The 17,011-nt window shown below is 35.6% G+C and overlaps 1 protein-coding gene across 5 annotated transcripts in view; it reads right to left on the reverse strand.

The window, feature by feature from the left end:
* Positions 1-505: 505 nt before the first annotated feature.
* The window catches only part of TBC1D19 (TBC1 domain family member 19), a 150,025-nt gene continuing 133,519 nt past the window's right edge, over positions 506-17,011 (reverse strand). Inside the window, exons 19-23 of one of the 5 annotated variants that reach the window (XM_044946024.2) lie at positions 15,398-15,489; positions 7,975-8,090; positions 2,657-2,727; positions 1,564-1,649; positions 506-1,010 (exon numbers count right to left, since the gene is read on the reverse strand). In XM_044946024.2, the coding sequence (XP_044801959.1) occupies positions 1,575-1,649; positions 2,657-2,727; positions 7,975-8,090; positions 15,398-15,489 (354 nt within the window). In that variant the 3' untranslated portion in view covers positions 506-1,010; positions 1,564-1,574. Of the gene's footprint in view, positions 1,011-1,442; positions 1,650-2,656; positions 2,728-7,974; positions 8,091-15,397; positions 15,490-17,011 lie in introns of those variants that run through there. The other 4 variants (XM_006071049.4, XR_006552316.2, XR_006552318.2 and 1 more) reach the window with 4 other exon arrangements.

The following is a 17,011-nucleotide window of genomic DNA, read 5'->3' on the forward strand; positions in this document are numbered from 1 at the left end:
ACCCCATAGACGGCAGGCTACCAGGCTCCCCCATCCCTGGGATTCTCGAGGCAAGAACACTGGAGTGGGTTGCCATTTCCTTCTTCAATGCATGAAAAGTGAAAAGTGAAAGTGAAGTCGCTCAGTCAGGGCCAACCCTCAGCGACCCCATGGACTGCAGCCTTCCAGGCTCCTGCATCCATGGGATTTTCCAGGCAAGAGTACTGGAGTGGGGTGCCATTGCCTTCTCCAAAAGTGGAGCTTATTAAGGATCAATTACTGAATAAATGGTTATTTGCTTCTTCTAGTCATTATTTAGTCCTCAAAGGTCAACAAGTACCTGATGAATAAAAGCATTATATAGAATTTCAAATTAATAACTAGTATTTATATAAAATTCCACCACACTTGTGGTGTTGTGCTGAACCTCATACATTCCTAAAATATACTCTCTAAATGAAAGACTTGGGAAATAGATTTTGATAAGACTTTATACAATACTAGGCATTTAGTAAGACTATCAATATATTGATTCAGAATTTTATTGAAATGATTAGAATTTTGAATTTGAGTATAAAATTGAAAGACATTGATTTTTGGACTTCTTCCCCCCACAATCTATCATTCCATATTACAGAAATGCTAGGTTTTTAAGAAGTAATATAAAATAAGACGCTCCACTTATAATAGGACCAAAATAAGATTGATGCCGTGCACAAGGTCTTCAGTCTCTACTTCTGGTCTCTCTAAGCTGCTCTGCCCTAGAAGTAAATCTTGTTAAACCAAGCTTCAGCCAAAGCGCACATGGTTTTGATTTTTCATTCCCTTCGTTGAGTTCTTGGGTGTCCCCTTTGGATACTTCCAAAGTAAGAGAATTTGGCAACACACCTCAGCAGTGTCAAGTCTTCTAACCAAGAGATGGAAAGCCGAGAAATTTGAAGGGATCATTCCATAATTTTCTTTTTTCAGAAAGTGATGACTAAAACACTGTCAGGTGCAAACAATTGTATCTGACCTTCTCCAGGAGAGACCTTTAAGGGAGAGATAAAATGGAGAGAGATCTAGAAGATCTCTGATGAGAGACAAGTTGTTAAAAACACCAAAGTACATTTTCATTCCTACTAAAAAGCATTATCTTTGTCAAGTCTTCTCACATCTTACCCCACCCCTGCTCTGAGTGAAGAGCAATTTATAAGACAAAATGACTCATTATCTAGAGATAAATTTACAAACTGACATAAGAGAATTATCCCAGAGGCTACATTACCTATTCAAGTTTATTACAATATCTTTAGTTCTTATTGCATATATAGTTACATGCCTTTTACAAGTCAGGATTATCTATATAGTAGGCTTGATTTAGCAGAAGTTATGTCTATTGCTTCTCTCTTGAAAACCAACAGCATGCAGTGCAATACATGGTGTGCAGACTTATTGTTTCAAAAAGTGAAAAACTACTTAGGTTTAACTGAGAAGGGAACATGATCTTTATTGGCTTTATGCAAAGTTTAATTTTGGTTTTATGCAGAGTTTGCATAGTTCATGATTACTTTCTAATGAAAAACTAGACGTATTGTCAGTGACCTTGCAGAAGATCAGGTGACAGTAGCAAACAGAAAAATCTGAAGAAGAGGCATAACTTTTAAAGTAGAAAGGTCAGCAAGAACTGCCTGAAATAAAAAACAAAAGGAATGATTAGTATTGGCATTCTGATCAGCAAAGTGAAGCCTCTGAAACAAACACAGAAAAACCATTACAATGCACTTCTGACATCAACACACTCTAAGTATTTCAGATTGGTCCCAAATCTGAAGCTACAACCTTCCTTCTCTTTTCTGAACATCTTAATGTTAGAACGTGTGCAAAATGCTCAAACGTTCAGTAGAAAATAACCTGGACTTTAGCTTTGAGCCTTCTTCAAATATACAAGGTTGCATGAGTTTATAAGAGGTCTGACATTTCATCTTGCTTCTATAAATAAACATACATTATGAATCCTAGTCTTGTTATACTAGTGTAAGGAGTAACTGACTTTAGGATATCATTTTAAGAAGGAATTAATGTTTATTCAGTTGCAAGATGCATAAACATCCTCTTCCCTTTAAACAAAGAATGTAGGCAGCTATTTTAAGGATAAAATTGCATTTCTATGAGAGATAACAAATAGAGTAATAGTGTAAGTCACTACTTAATTGAACCATGTTTCAGATATAAGTTATACTATTGAAAAGAAACCAGCTTTAATAATTAACTCACTGCTAAAAATAACCAAAACCCATGCATCTTTACTGTATCAACCAAATGTATGCTCTTTAATTCTTTCAACTAGTGTGTCTTTGTTCTATGAACATAACACATGGATGTGAACAATTATAAGAAAATGCAACACAAGCCTCAATAGTTTCTATCAAAATTACTAGGTATCTTGTTTCCCATAAAAATTATAATGGTTTCTCATAATAACCTTGTTTATGACCCCTTCACAAGAACACTGTTTTCAACTAATTAAGGAATTCTGAATATTTAATATTACTTAGCTTAAAACTTATAGGCATTACTCAAGATAAAAAATTAGGCTCTGAGTAATGTGTGTCCTATGCATTGGAGACTGATGTACCCAAGCCTGGCAATCTCTCAGAAACTATTTCCATCCCGTCTCAGCGAAACTTATCCTTACTTCAGCTGCAGCCAGTGATGTCACCTCCATCAGGTTCACTGCTCGGAAAGCAAACACAGCAGCTGCCAGGACTGGAAAAGAATGAACACTATTTTAACTGCTGGCCTACTCGTCAACCTGACAAATCTGCTGGTATACCCAAAACCCACAGTGAGAACTCAGACCTAGTGCTTAACACAACTGCATTCAGTTACGGTCTGGTGAGGAATGGAAATTTTCTTCTCTGGAGATCAGTATCTGAAGGCATTTAATTTTCTTTGGAAAAAATGAAAATTTTAGTGGTTTTTAAAAAGCCATTTTATAAATTGTTTCTTTCGTACCTACAGCTTCAATTATAACAGTTTTTAAATGGTAGATATAATGGCTGCCTTATGAAGATTTATTTTGATGCAGGTGTTTCTTATTGATGCAATGGAAAGGCTTCTGAAAAGTTAGAAGACTGAATTTTTAAATGTATCAGATAATATTTCATATGTATCAAGGTAGTATCTATATAAAAATGTGGCAACAAGTATGTCTTTCCTTAAAAATGTTGTTATACTATTTTGTTATTTATTGACTTTCCTAGAGTGTCATAACTGGGTATGTCTGTTGGGTGGGGCTACTGTGGGGATTGATCCTGAGATTTACATTAATGTTGGTTATAGGAAAAGATAAGTTGAAACTTTGAAAAAAAAAAAAAAAAAAAATAAACCGAGAATGGCATTGAAACATGTAAAATATCATGTATGAAATGAGTTGCCAGTCCAGGTTCGATGCACGATACTGGATGCTTGGGGCTGGTGCACTGGGACGACCCAGAGGGATGGAATGGGGAGGGAGGAGGGAGGAGGGTTCAGGATGGGGAACACATGTAAACCTGTGGTGGATTCATTTTGATATTTGGCAAATCTAATACAGTTATGTAAAGTTTAAAAATAAAATAAAATTTAAAAAAAAAAAAAAAAAAAAAAAAAAAAAAAAAAAAAAAAAATAAACCAAACCATTATAGAATATCTTGAAGTTCAATAATATATACGGAGTAGAAAACATCTAGATTTTTGTTCCCATTAGTCATATGCATATGAAAGACAGTAATGCTGATATGCATTATGTCTTATTATATAATCTACCATAAAACCTTACGAAAGGGAATGAGTCATCATGAACAATGGAAGGACTCATGTAAGAGCTTCTGGCAACTCTGATAAGGAAACGGTACTGCCCAGAGGTCACTTGACTTCTCCTATTTTTTCCATCACCATAGTGGTCGTGCATTCCCTACCCAACAGGTCCTTGAAGTTTAGGAAATGAATGGTAAGGAATCTTTAAAATTATTTGGAAGACTGGTTCCTAAGTATATTGTATAGATAATGCAAATAATTGTTAAAAATACATTTCTAGTATGGAAATAATAATCATAAGAACAGTTAATTCTCATATCAACTCTTTGTTTATTACTATTGTTAGCCCCATTTTACTAATGTAGAAACTGAGGCACTGTGAGTTTGGATGACATATTCAGCATCATACAGGTAGAAAATAATAGAGAGAAAACTCAACTCTGGTTCCAGAGCCCAAGCATTTAACCACTGTGTGATGAAATTTTTGAGACTGAAGGTAAGCAGTAATGACTCATCCCTGACATGGAAATCAGTGTGCTTTCCTAACTGTCTTCTCTTCTGACCCTCACAATGGTTTTCCCTTGGGATAAACCATAATGGAGAAGAGAATAAAAAAGAATGTATATCCATGTATATATCCACATCACTTCATTGTACAGTAGAAATTAACACAACACTGTAAATCAACAATACTTCAATTTTAAAAAATAATGGTTTGCCAGAGAAGGACTGAGGATGGTGCATGGTGATCCATGCTCTGGTGGATCAGGTGGCTAGGTGGCTATTCCTGGGGAGTAGATGGTGGTAGGTGGCTGTTCCTGGGGAGTAGATGTCAGGATCCAGGTTTCTTAATTTCCCCAGGTAGAGGCAGAGTGACTGGGAAGCACAGGTAATTTTTGAGGGGACAATAGATTTTGGAAAGCTTGTCAAAAAAGCATTAGAACCAGTTAGGAAAATTCTGGAGGAAAAAAGATGGTTGTGGTAAAGTGAATAAATGTATTTAAAAAATTAAGTCAGCTGGAATTATTTAATATATAAAGACGGATATAAAAGATCTGGAACAAAGAATTTACCCTTTAATTGCGAATGGTGAAAATTTAAGTACTTTAAAGTCCTTGAGCTTCCATTTTTATAAAATATCCAAGAAAACCATTTCTGTGGACAAGCAACTTCTTTATAGTTCTCTAATATCTAGAGTCATATTTGACAATGGAGACATTTTATATGCTAAGGGATGTGGTTACTATTTCCTTTTTTGTGTGTAATTTAATAGAGTTGGTGAAAGCTTGACAGGATGGTCAAATTTTTTGCTGTAGCAGGAAACAGTTTCCCATGCTGGGAAATAGTTTTTCCAAAGGTAGATAAGAGGGAGAATAAAAGAGTAGTTACTAATTAGCTTCAGCATCCAAAATGCTTATGTGCTCATAACCTTTATTTATCTTGGTGTCACATCACAGAAGTTCCTTTCTGTCTACTTCATGTTTGGTTTGCCCAGCCCTTCCACAGAGCAGGCTTATTTGCCAAGGAGAAAAGCTCTATACTTCGGGATATTTTCAACTGAATTCATGCTTTATATGAAATATAGAAACTCAAATACTTACTTTTGGTCTTTTAAATTGTTCGCATGAATTTTAAGCAACTCTATCATGAACATTAAGATACCCATGCTTTAAACTGTTCTTCAAAAGGCCTGAATAAGTTCACAGTTTAAACCAGTAATATTTACTAAAATATTTATAAAGATTATATAAACTCACTTGAGCAAAAAAGTTGGTCCCAAAATATTCTTTTCTAATATACTCCGATGAAAAAAATGTATAAAATGATCAAAACTAACTTATATACATGTGTGCATGCATGCTCAGTCATGTCTGACTCTTTGCAACCCCATGGAGTGCAGCCCACCAGGCTCCACTGTCCATGGAATTTTCCCGGCATCTACATGCAATTATTTGCCTTATGTCTCTTTATTTGAATTCCAAGGAAGGAACTCCCATCAGTCTCATTTCTAGATGTTCTACAATTCTTCCCTGTTGGTTTTTTAAAAGACACTCTGAGAAAGTGAATGGATGCAACAGTGTGGATTGTCGTTCTACCTATGTATCAATAACTTTTTAATGTATTAAGTATGCAGCAGAGTACCTGGCTTAGAGCAAATGCAGCATTCAACATTCATTTCTCTTTTACTTCAGTTTGCTGAGGGCATGATAAGTCACAGAAAGGGAGAATTTAAATTGGAAGAATTTGAGGTCTTATAGTTTAACATTTGTTTCATGATAGAAAATCTTGTAACCCTTCAGATGACAGTTAAAAAGCCCCTTCTACTTTTGGAAGGTCCTAATTATTAGAAAGTACTTTGTAATACTTAGCCCATTTCTTTAGCATGCTCTAATATCTTTTTGAAATGATACAAAAAGTTACATATTAATACAATGCTCTTCAAAATTTATGAACACCCAGAAGAATTACTTGGTGGAAAATCTTAGAATCCTGTCACCTGAGAAATGTTAGCAAAAAATAAGACTACTTAGCCTGGAAAATAGAAGACTTTGGGGAAAGTAGGGGGTGAGAGTAGAAAAAACATGATGATGATCCCGATGCAACAGTAGTACCTTTTAACAAGTTATATTATCCAGAAGTGAAATAGGCCACTTAGTAAGACAGGGATTACCCAACACTGAATGTTCAAACACAGCATAAGTAGTACCTGCCAGAAATATTTAAAAGAAGCTATACTTGATGGTCCGGAGAAGGCAAAGACACCCCACTCCAGTACTCTTGCCTGGAAAATCCCATGGATGGAGGAGCCTGGTAGGCTGCAGTCCGTGGGGTTGCTAGAGTTGGACACGACTGAGCGACTTCACTTTCACTTTTCACTTTAATGCATTGGAGAAGGAAATGGCAACCCACTCCAGTGTTCTTGCCTGGAGAATCCCAGGGACAGGGGAGCCTGGTGGGCTGCTGTCTATGGGGTCGCACAGAGTCGGACACGACTGAAGCAACTTAGCAGCAGCAGCAGCATACTTGATGGTCTCTAGGATTCCTTCCATCTCTAGATGGTATGTATCACAGCCATTCAGCCAAAAGAGGTGATGACAGACCTTTTTTTTTCCTAACTCATATTTGTATTGGCTTTAAAAACAATTGAGATGGAAGGATACTGGGAGTTATTAAAAACTTTGGTAAATGATAACTCTGATTACACCAGGGGCAACAGTTATCTTCATGGCACTTTATTATTATGCTACCTTTCCTTTAAAAAATACCACCTAATTACTCTAGACCTCTCAGCACTCAAAAATATGTTAATATGGTACCTAGAGAATCTTTTCCAGGAAAAGGGTCTTCAATTAAGCATTATTTCCAAATGGCCAGAGAGGTGACTTTACAATGCTATCACTGGGTAAAGAAATAAAGGCTCTCACAGCTTAAATAATTTGCTCAGTATCACACAACTGGAGAAGGGAACCAGCACTCTGGCAACTTTTCAGCTCTCCACCCATATGAAAACCCTGCAATATTTATTTGAATTCCCTGATAATCCTGGTGATAGAAACAACTGAATCTATTTTACATGCAGAGAAGCAAAATAATGTAAGAAATCTGTGCCATATGTGTTATCATACAGTTGCCCTCTGTGTATATCTGTTGTAAGAACTGCTTAATTATTAAATGGAGATGAATTTGTGACTTTCTGAAAAAATGTTGAATTTTTTTGACTTAAGAGAATAAGTAAAAGGGGGAACCTTTATGTATTACTCACAGACAGAGATTTCAATTATGCAGGTAGGCTCAGTCTTGGTCTGGCTTTTAGGTAGTAGCTGAGAAGGGGCACAGAACAGAACTACAAGATAATCAGAGGAGTCAGGAGAAGAACGGAAGTAGACCTACACTCCACTGCATAAACCTCATAGGTGCTGAGACTGAACAAATGCCCTGGCTGGACTAGAAACAGGTGAGGGGAAACTGACATTCCTGGAAGTAATGAAGACACACTAGGAATAGACTGGTGATAGGCAGTTCCTCAGGCGTATTTAGATTGCACAACATCAGTCCTTGTCTTCTAAGGCAGATAAATCGACTAAATGTTCATGAATTAGAAATGACAGACAACTGCAGATTCCAATTCCAATTATAGATGGTAAATGTTAGAAAGAAAAGAAAGGCTTTACTATAGACACAGCATGTGTTTTATAAACAAGCACTTACTCTTACCAGCAAGAATTTCCAGAGAGTTGTATCCTAGGATTCTGTCCCACAAAAGCAAGAGTTGATCTGTAGCTAAGTATCCAGAGAAAGCTCGAACCATCCATTTAAATGATATGCGAAGTCTATAAACAAAGAAAAACAAGATATTTTATCAGTGGAATTTTTTCTCATCAGAAAGCAATTATCAGAAGATCTCAATGAGTTACAATTACAGTAACTCCTTTGTGGGTTTTAAAAATCACAGTCATTTAAAACTCAAGTACTCTACACATATACAATGGAATACTACTCAGCCTTAAAAAAAGAAATAAAACAATGGCATTTGCAGCAACATTATTAGAGATTACTATACTAAGTGAATTAAGTCAGAAAGAGAAAGACAAATACCATATGATATCACTTATATGTGGAATCTAAAATGTGAATCTTAAATGAACTTATATACAAAACAGAAACAGTCTCATAGATACAGAGAATAGACTTGTAGTTGCCAAGGCCAACAGGAGAAGGATGGATTGGCGTTCAGGATTAGCAGATGCAAACTGTTATATACTGAATGCATAAACAACGAGGTCTTGCTGTATAGCAAAGGGAACTGTATTCAATATCCTGTGATAGACCATAATGGGAGAGAATATGAAAAAGAATATATATATGTATAACTCAATCACTTTGCCATACAGTAGAAATTACCACAACATTGTAAATTAACTATACTTTAATAAAATAAATTTCAAAAAACTCAAGTACTCTATTAACAGCTGTAAAAATTTAGCTGAGAAACCCTGAGTTCTCAAATTAGTGGTCTCAAAAGTATTAAGAGAAAGAATTATATTCCAGAGCCCTACTTTATGTTGTAGTTCATTCTTTAAAAAACTCACTTCTGCATTTTGTTTTTCAGGGTATGTACTAATTAGCTATCAATGAGGTGATCTTATAGTCTCAACAGTTCCAGGCAAGCCAAGATTATTTGAATTTTTATTCAAGATACTTAAATAAATACTTATAGCTGCATATTTTTCCAATTCAATAAATTATATTCCTAGATTTCACTCAAATGGCTACTAAGGATACAAAAAAGACAAGGAAAAATAGTTTTAAAGCTATTATAAGGGGTTTCCCAGGTGCTAGTGGTAAAGAACTCACTTGCCAATGCAGGAGACATAAGAGATATGGGTTTGATCCCTGGGTTGGGAAGATGCCCTGGAGAAGGAAATGGCAACCCAGTGCAGTATTCTTTCCTGGAGAATCCCATGGACAGAGAAGCCTGGTAGGCTACAGTCCATGGGGTTGCAAAGAGTCAGACATGACTGAAGCAACTTAGCAAAATAAAAATAAAATAGAAAAGCTATAAGGGAACTTAGAAATAGATTTCTGATTTCAACCCTTTAGTTTTAAAAAGGAGGTCATCAGAATTCTGAAAGATCAACAAGAAAATTCAATTAAATTCTATTTTGTGAAAAAAAAAAAAAAATCCTAAGAAGTATGAGACCCTACTGTTTCATAACGAGGTTATGTTACAATAATATTTTATCTCTAGGATCAGGAAACAAACCCGGCTTTGGTGCCTGAAGAGATAAAATACTCTCTCATATTTCTCTACTATCTATTAGCAATTAAATATCAGTTGACTGCCCCTGAGAGGTTTTAGCCAAATTCTTTGTTAAAACTGTCATAATATTATATAAATACCAGTACTTTTTCTTAAAAGAGAAATGGGATCCAGAGATTGCCTTTGTTGATGTCATATTCATTTTCCTAAGATTGAAAAAGGACCCCCAAGTTTCAGAAATTCCTCAATATTATATAACTATTGCTCTAATATAACAAAGTACATGTAGGCAGTAGTATTATAAGTCTTGGTTGGTTTTAGAATATTAGTTTATAGATGCCAAAAAAACTTTTGGCCAGTGAATGTTTTAAATTTTAAAAGTTCACTAATTCCCTGGCGTGCCAGTAGGACCCCATGCTTCCACTAAAGGGGACCTACGTTCGATCCCTGGTCTGAGAACTAAGATCCCACAGGCATGCAGTGTGCCCAAAACAAAACAATTTCACTTTTAAGTCTAAATTATTAACTTCAACTAGTTTCATTTTATGGATCTCTCATAGTGTCTTATTAGACCAACAGTACCACATACCATGCCTCCCCGCTCCCTAGTATATCTAGCACAGAATCAGTTTCTTAGAAATAGAGCTTATTGATGCATAATTTATATACAGTGGAATTTGCTTTTATTACTGTACAATTCTGAGTTTTGTTAAAACCAAATAGAAATTTTAAAACTAAAAAAATACAAAAACGATAACAACAACAAAGCAACCCTCACTGGATGAATCCAACAGCAAAATGGAAATAAACAAGGAGAGAGCCAGTGAGTTTAAGTATAAGTCAATAGGAAGTGTCCAATCTGAACTACAGAATTTAAAAAATTGAAAATAAAATGAAAAGAGCTTTAGAAACCTGTGGGATAAGAACAAAAGTTTTAATATTTGTGTTCCAGAAGAAAAGATGAATGTGAGTGGTACAGAAAAAAAAACTGAAGAAATAATGGTTGAGGGAGAATGGACACATGTCTGTGTATGGCTGAGTCCCTTCACCGTTCACTGGAAACTACCATGACACTGTTAACTGGATACACCCTAAGATGAAACAAAAAGTTTAAAGTTTGGGGGAAAAAAAGATGAAACCTAAAAAAAGAAATAATGCTTGAAAACTTCCTAAATTTGACAAAAGAAATAACCCTCAAATTTAAGATGTTCAACAAACCCTGAACAGGATAAACCCAAGAAATCCATGTCCAGATATATCATAAACTGTTGAGAAACAAAGACAAAGACCTTGATAGCAGTCAGAGAAAAACAATAATTAGTATTATTTCTCCCTGAAATGTTTGGTTGAATTTGTCTGTGAAGCCCTCCAGGCCTGGAGTTTATTTGAAAATAGAATGTGATAGATTAAAGATGTATATTGCATATCCTGCATAAACTATTTTTTAATTAAGGCATGTACATTTTTTTAGTGATAATGCTATGGGATTTCCCAGGCAAGAATACTGGAGTGTGTTGCCATTTCCTTCTCCAGGGGATATTCCTGACCCAGGGGTCAAACCCATATCTCCTGCACTGCAGGCGAATTCTTTACCTGCTGAGCCATCACCGAAGCCAAGGAACTGTCATAGCTTGAATGCTTGTGTCCCCACCCCTACCTCAAATTCATTGAAACTACCTTCAATGTGATAGTATTAGGAAAGAGATGTGGCCCTTGGAAGTTAATTAGGATTAGATGGCAGAAAGTGAAGAGGAATTAAACAACCTCTTGATGAAAGTGAAAGAGGAGAGTGAAAAAGTTGGCTTAAAGCTCAACATTCAGAAAACGAAGATCATGGCATCTGGTCCCATCACTTCATGGCAAATAGATGGGGAAACGGTGGAAACAGTGACTGACTTTATTTTTGGGGGCTCCAAAATCACTGCAGATGGTGATTGCAGCCATGAAATTAAAAGACACTCCTTGGAAGGAAAGTTATGACCAACCTAGATAGCATATTCAAAAGCAGAGACATTACTTTGCCAGCAAAGGTCCGTCTAGTCCAGGCTATGGTTTTTCCAGTAGTCATGCATGGATGTGAGAGTTGGACTGTGAAGAAAGCTGAGCACCAAAGAATTGATGCTTTTGAACTGTGGTGTTGGGGAAGACTCTTGAGAGTCCCTTGGACTGCAAGGAGATCCAACCAGTCCATCCTAAAGGAGATCAGTCCTGGGTGTTCATTGGAAGGACTGATGCTGAAGCTGAAACTCCAATACTTTGGCCACCTCATGTGAAGAGTTGACTCACTGGGAAAGACCCTGATGTTGGGAGGGATTGGGGGCAGGAGGAGAAGGGGACGACTGAGGATGAGATGGCTGGATGGCATCACTGACTCAATGGACGTGAGTCTGGGTGAACTCCAGGAGTCGGTGATGGACAGGGAGGCCTGGCATGCTGCGATTCATGGGGTCGCAAAGAGTCGGACACGACTGAGCGACTCAACTGAACTGAACTGAAGATGACGTAGGTTCTCATGATTGGGATTAGTGACTTCATAAAGTCATGTGACAGCTTGTTTTTCCTCTCTGCGCTCCATCACATGAGGATACAATGAGAAGTCAGCAGTCTGCAACCTATAAGAAGGTCCTCTCTGGAACTCGACCATACTATCAACTTGATCTTACACTTCCAGTCTCCAGAACTGTGAAAAATAAATTTCTGTTGTTTATAAGCCATACAGTTTATAGTAATATGTTGTACCAGACTGAACTAAGACAGACATTATCAAAAAATACTTTTTAAAAGGTATAAATAATAACTCAATACTGGAGATAAAAATGGAATAAAAAATATTCAAAAGTAGGCAGGAAAAGAGGAAAAAAAAGAATAAAGAGCACATGGAACAAACAAAAAAGTCTATCAAAATAGTAAATGGTATCAACTGTTATTATTTTAACCCAATATCAATTACATTAAATATAAATGGAATAAACACACCAATTAAAGATAAACTGCCACAATGAAAGACCTGAATATACTTTTGATAAGAAAGCCACCTGAAAAGTAGAGACATTGATAATCAATATACTAAAAGTAGGACAGAAAATAATACACGATACAAATTCTAATAAAAAGAAAGCTGGAATGGCTATATCAGACATAGTTCAGTTGTGTCCAACTCTTTGCTACCCCATGGACTGTAGTCCATGGAATTCTCCAGGCCATAGTACTGGAGTGGGTAGCCTTTCCCTTCTCCAGGGGATCTTCCTAACCCAGGGATCAAATCCAGGTCTCCCGCATTGCAGGCAGATTCTTTACCAGGTGAGCCACAAGGGAAGCCCAAGAAGTAAAGACATCAGTACACTAAAGATAATTGATACACTAAAAGTAGAAGGACAGAAAAGAATACACTATATAAATTTTAATAAAAAGAAAGCAGGAATGGCTGTATCAGACATAGATTTATTACTAGGAAAAGACATTACATAATGATAAACAGATCAATTCTCCTAAAAACAGTGTCAAATACATGAAATAAATATATATATATAGCAATGTAGAAACAAAAAGACAAATTCCCAGTTATAATTGGAGACTCTAACACTTCTTTCTCAATAATCAATAGAAATAGTAGACATAAAATTAACAGTGAGAAGTCTCGAACATTATAAAAAAAACTTGACTTTATTAACACTTATAGACATTCTGCTCAATGCTAGCAGGAAATGAATTCTTTTCAAGTATACATTAAAGATTCATCAAGGTAGCTCATATTCTGGGTCATAAAACAAACTACAACATTTAAAAGAACTAAAATCTTAAGAAGCACATTATCTAATTGTAATAGAATTAAAATAGAAATCAATAACAGAAAGATATCACATTTTTTTCAAATATTTGGAAATTAAACAATGTACTTTTATATAAACTATGGTCAAACAGGAAGTCACAAGAGAAATTAAGAAACATTTTGATTGAATGAAAGTAAAAACATAAAATATCAAAATTTGTTGAGTGGAGGTAAAGCAGTGCTTTGAGGGAAATTTATAACATTACTATTGCTTATGTTAGGAAAGAAATATCTGAAATAAATTCTCTAAATTTCACCTTAAGCAAGCAGAAAGATGAGCAAAACAAAGCAAAAACAAGCACCCAGAAGGAAAAAACAAATAAAAGAGGATAGATCAATGAAACTGAAAACAGAAAAACAGAAAATCAATGAAACCAAAACTGATTTTCTCAAAGAATAAAATAAATAAGCCTCTGACCAGAATAATCAAGAAACGCAAGATACAAACATCAATCTCAGGAATGAGACAGGCAGTGTCACTCTGATTTTAAAGATAGTAAAAGGCTAATAAAGAAAATTATGGAATATTATGAATAATTTATGTCCATACATATAACTTAGATAAAATGCACAAAGTACTCAAGTAGAAGGAGATATCCTGAAACGTCCTATATCTAGTACAAAAATTAAATTCTAATTAAAACTTTCCAATAGCATTAGTTTTAATTCATGAAAGTCTTTTAATAATTGATTTCTAGCCTGACAACTGAATTTTTACACTTTCCTTTCATTAGAATTTTGATGTTTACCATAATTTATTGAAATAAATTTGTTCCTTTTAATGATTAAAGTATATGAATAGACTAGGAAAATATCAGGATTTTAGTTATAACAATTAACTAAATGTCTACAGAAAAGCATAGATATATACAAATATTCATTTCACAATAATAAAAAATGAGGTCAGTTTACCACAAGAAAAAAATACATGTGTAATATATTTCTGCCACAATTTTGTTTTATAATAATAATTATTAACAGAATTCTATTTATAAAAGAAAGATTGTTAGGTATTATCAATAAATGATATGAGGTACACAAAGAGGAAGACAATAACAAAACACTGATAAATCATTTGGAAATTTCTGTTGCCATGGACATTGTTAATTGAAAAAGAGAAAAGAGAACCAATAATAATGAGGTCCACAGGTACCCAACCTATTCACTGATAACTCGTACCGGGATATTTACCGATAACTCATACTGAGATAAATAAACAAAAATTCAAGCTTTTGGAAGGAAAAATCACAGTGTACAACCATTAGTAGATAACCGATTTAGTTTTCACTTAGTGAAAGATGGCAAACTTTAACTGATCTGGCTTTCAAAGTTGTCTTCTGATAAATCTGGCCTGAATTGACAATTTTAGTATTATCATATTTCTCAGGTAGTATTTGTTTCCACAGATTTTTACCTCAGTTTGGTCACCATCTTTCACTATGAACTGGAATTAGTTGTCTGGTGATTCTTGTACCAAGCACAAAAATCCAAGCAAACAAGAATTTATCAGGATTTTGGTAAGTCTTCCAAGAATTTTTGGCACAATGTTGAGTTATAATTTACTACTTGATAATTATTGTTTTGGAGAAGGAAATGGCAACCCACTCCAGTATTCTTGCCTGGAGAATCCCAGGGACAGAAAGGCCTGCACATACAGGCTGCTTCTGTCAATTTCTCAGACTTTAAGACTGAACTTTTTAACTTGCATACCATTAGGTCACTCCTTTACCCTATGTATTAGATTCTAAAAGTTTGCCAGCACCTCATTGTGTTAAACCAACTACTCTGTACCTCTTTCTCGGAGAAGGCAATGGCACCCCACTCCAGTACTCTTGCCTGGAAAATCCCATGGACAGAGGAGCCTGGTAGGCTGCAGTCCATGGGGTCGCACAGAGTCGGACATGACTGAAGCGACTTAGCAGCAGCAGCAATTATTGTTTTATTGGGGAAAATGTTAATTTCTCTGAAAAAAATCACTGCATCTTTGATGATTAAAAAGAGCCTTCTGATATCAATCTATTCTTCAATTAGGAGAGAAAAATACTCACGGTTGAGCCCCAATTTCTCGAAGATGATAAAAGAGTTGGGGGAGATAAGTTTGCAGAAGAGTTTCAAACAGCAGACAGAGTGACACAATACCCTGGATACAATAAGTCACAAGAGAAATGCATAGCTTAGTATTTAAAAATGAACTCTGCCACCAAATTACTCCAACAGAAATGAGAAAAAGATGATCAGTATCAGTATTGTTTAAGAGCCAAAGACAGGAAATGCACCAATGATCTCTAAAACATTAAAAATAAGTTTATCCCTCTTTATGGATACTCACTCTTATAAATATGCTAAGGAGCCTCCTTTTTAACAATGAGGCTCCCTGCATAAGCTGGCATATAGTAATGTTCAGAATTCAAGAAAAACATCATTTTCTAGAAAGGCTGCTACTCTGTAAGTCATACATTATCACTTAGGCTCAGCAAAATTAGTTTTTTCTGGATGCAGTCCAATTTCCAGGTATTTCTCTAGCGCTGTAGCCACACCCTTAACTTTCTTCCTCCATATGTTCCTTTCTTTCAGCTGCCTCACCCATCAGGGAAAATATTTCCTGCTTTTTTTATTCTTTCATCGAAAACCATCCCCAGGGAAAGATTGACTGCTTGAAATTTCTGTCAGGAAGTCATCAAACAAGAATGTTTGATTACTGAGTATAAGGATGGTTTTTAAAAAACTGAAATCTACTTTTTTTAAAAGGGCATTGTAGAGTACAAAGCAGATGGGTTTTCAAGTGCATTAATTACTTGACAACTCTGAATAAAGTCTTTCTTGCAGTTTAGCATTCCTCAGGGTTGTTCTTTGTAAGAAAGTTCTAATCCTCTTTTTGAGTTTCTAAAGAAGTAAGGCTGTCGTGGTTCTAAACAGTTCAGTCTGGCTCCAAGCCAGAAAAGAAGATGACCGCCTGTAAGTCTTTATTTCACTCAATAAAGAAAGGGCAGAGGCAGGGCTGTCCCAATCAGTCAGCTGGAAGAGGACAGCTTAGGGTCAGCATGGAGGCACAGAAGGAATAGCCAGAGTTTAAAAAAAAATTTTTTTAATTAAAAAAATTTTTTTAAAAGTCTGAAGTGTGAAAATAAAACATGAGAGTAAGAAATCTGATGCTAAGTATGACTTGTTAGAAAAGAGAATTATTAATATATTTTTGGTTATTCTAGATTAAACATTATTGCAATATAGACACTAAATCGTTATCTCAGAGAGAAGAGACTCATGATAATTTGGTAGCACTTCATTTGCTCATCTGTGACATCCTGGATTTCCGTTACTTGCCAGCTGTCGTCAGCAACGTTTGAGAGCAACACTAGAGACAGAGGAAGGTGGACTAGGAATACACAGGATTAAAATGGGGAGGAAGTATGATGAACTGCTATTTAGTTTAGTAGCAGTGTGACAATCAGGAAATTTGGTAGCCCTGACACATTCCAATTTTAATGTTTCTTTGGGAGTGTCAATCAAGTTACTCACAAGCAGACCAAAGCAGGCCCCAAAACAGAAAAAGTATAACTGAAATAAATACTTGTTTTTACTCAGGTTAAGGGGGGTAGGAGTGGGGAGGGAAGATACGATAAAGGATCCGCCAAAATAAAACAGATACGATATTCAACTCCCAA

Source organism: Bubalus bubalis, chromosome 7 (genome assembly GCF_019923935.1).
Source record: "Bubalus bubalis isolate 160015118507 breed Murrah chromosome 7, NDDB_SH_1, whole genome shotgun sequence".
NCBI classification, from domain to species: Eukaryota; Metazoa; Chordata; class Mammalia; order Artiodactyla; family Bovidae; genus Bubalus; species Bubalus bubalis.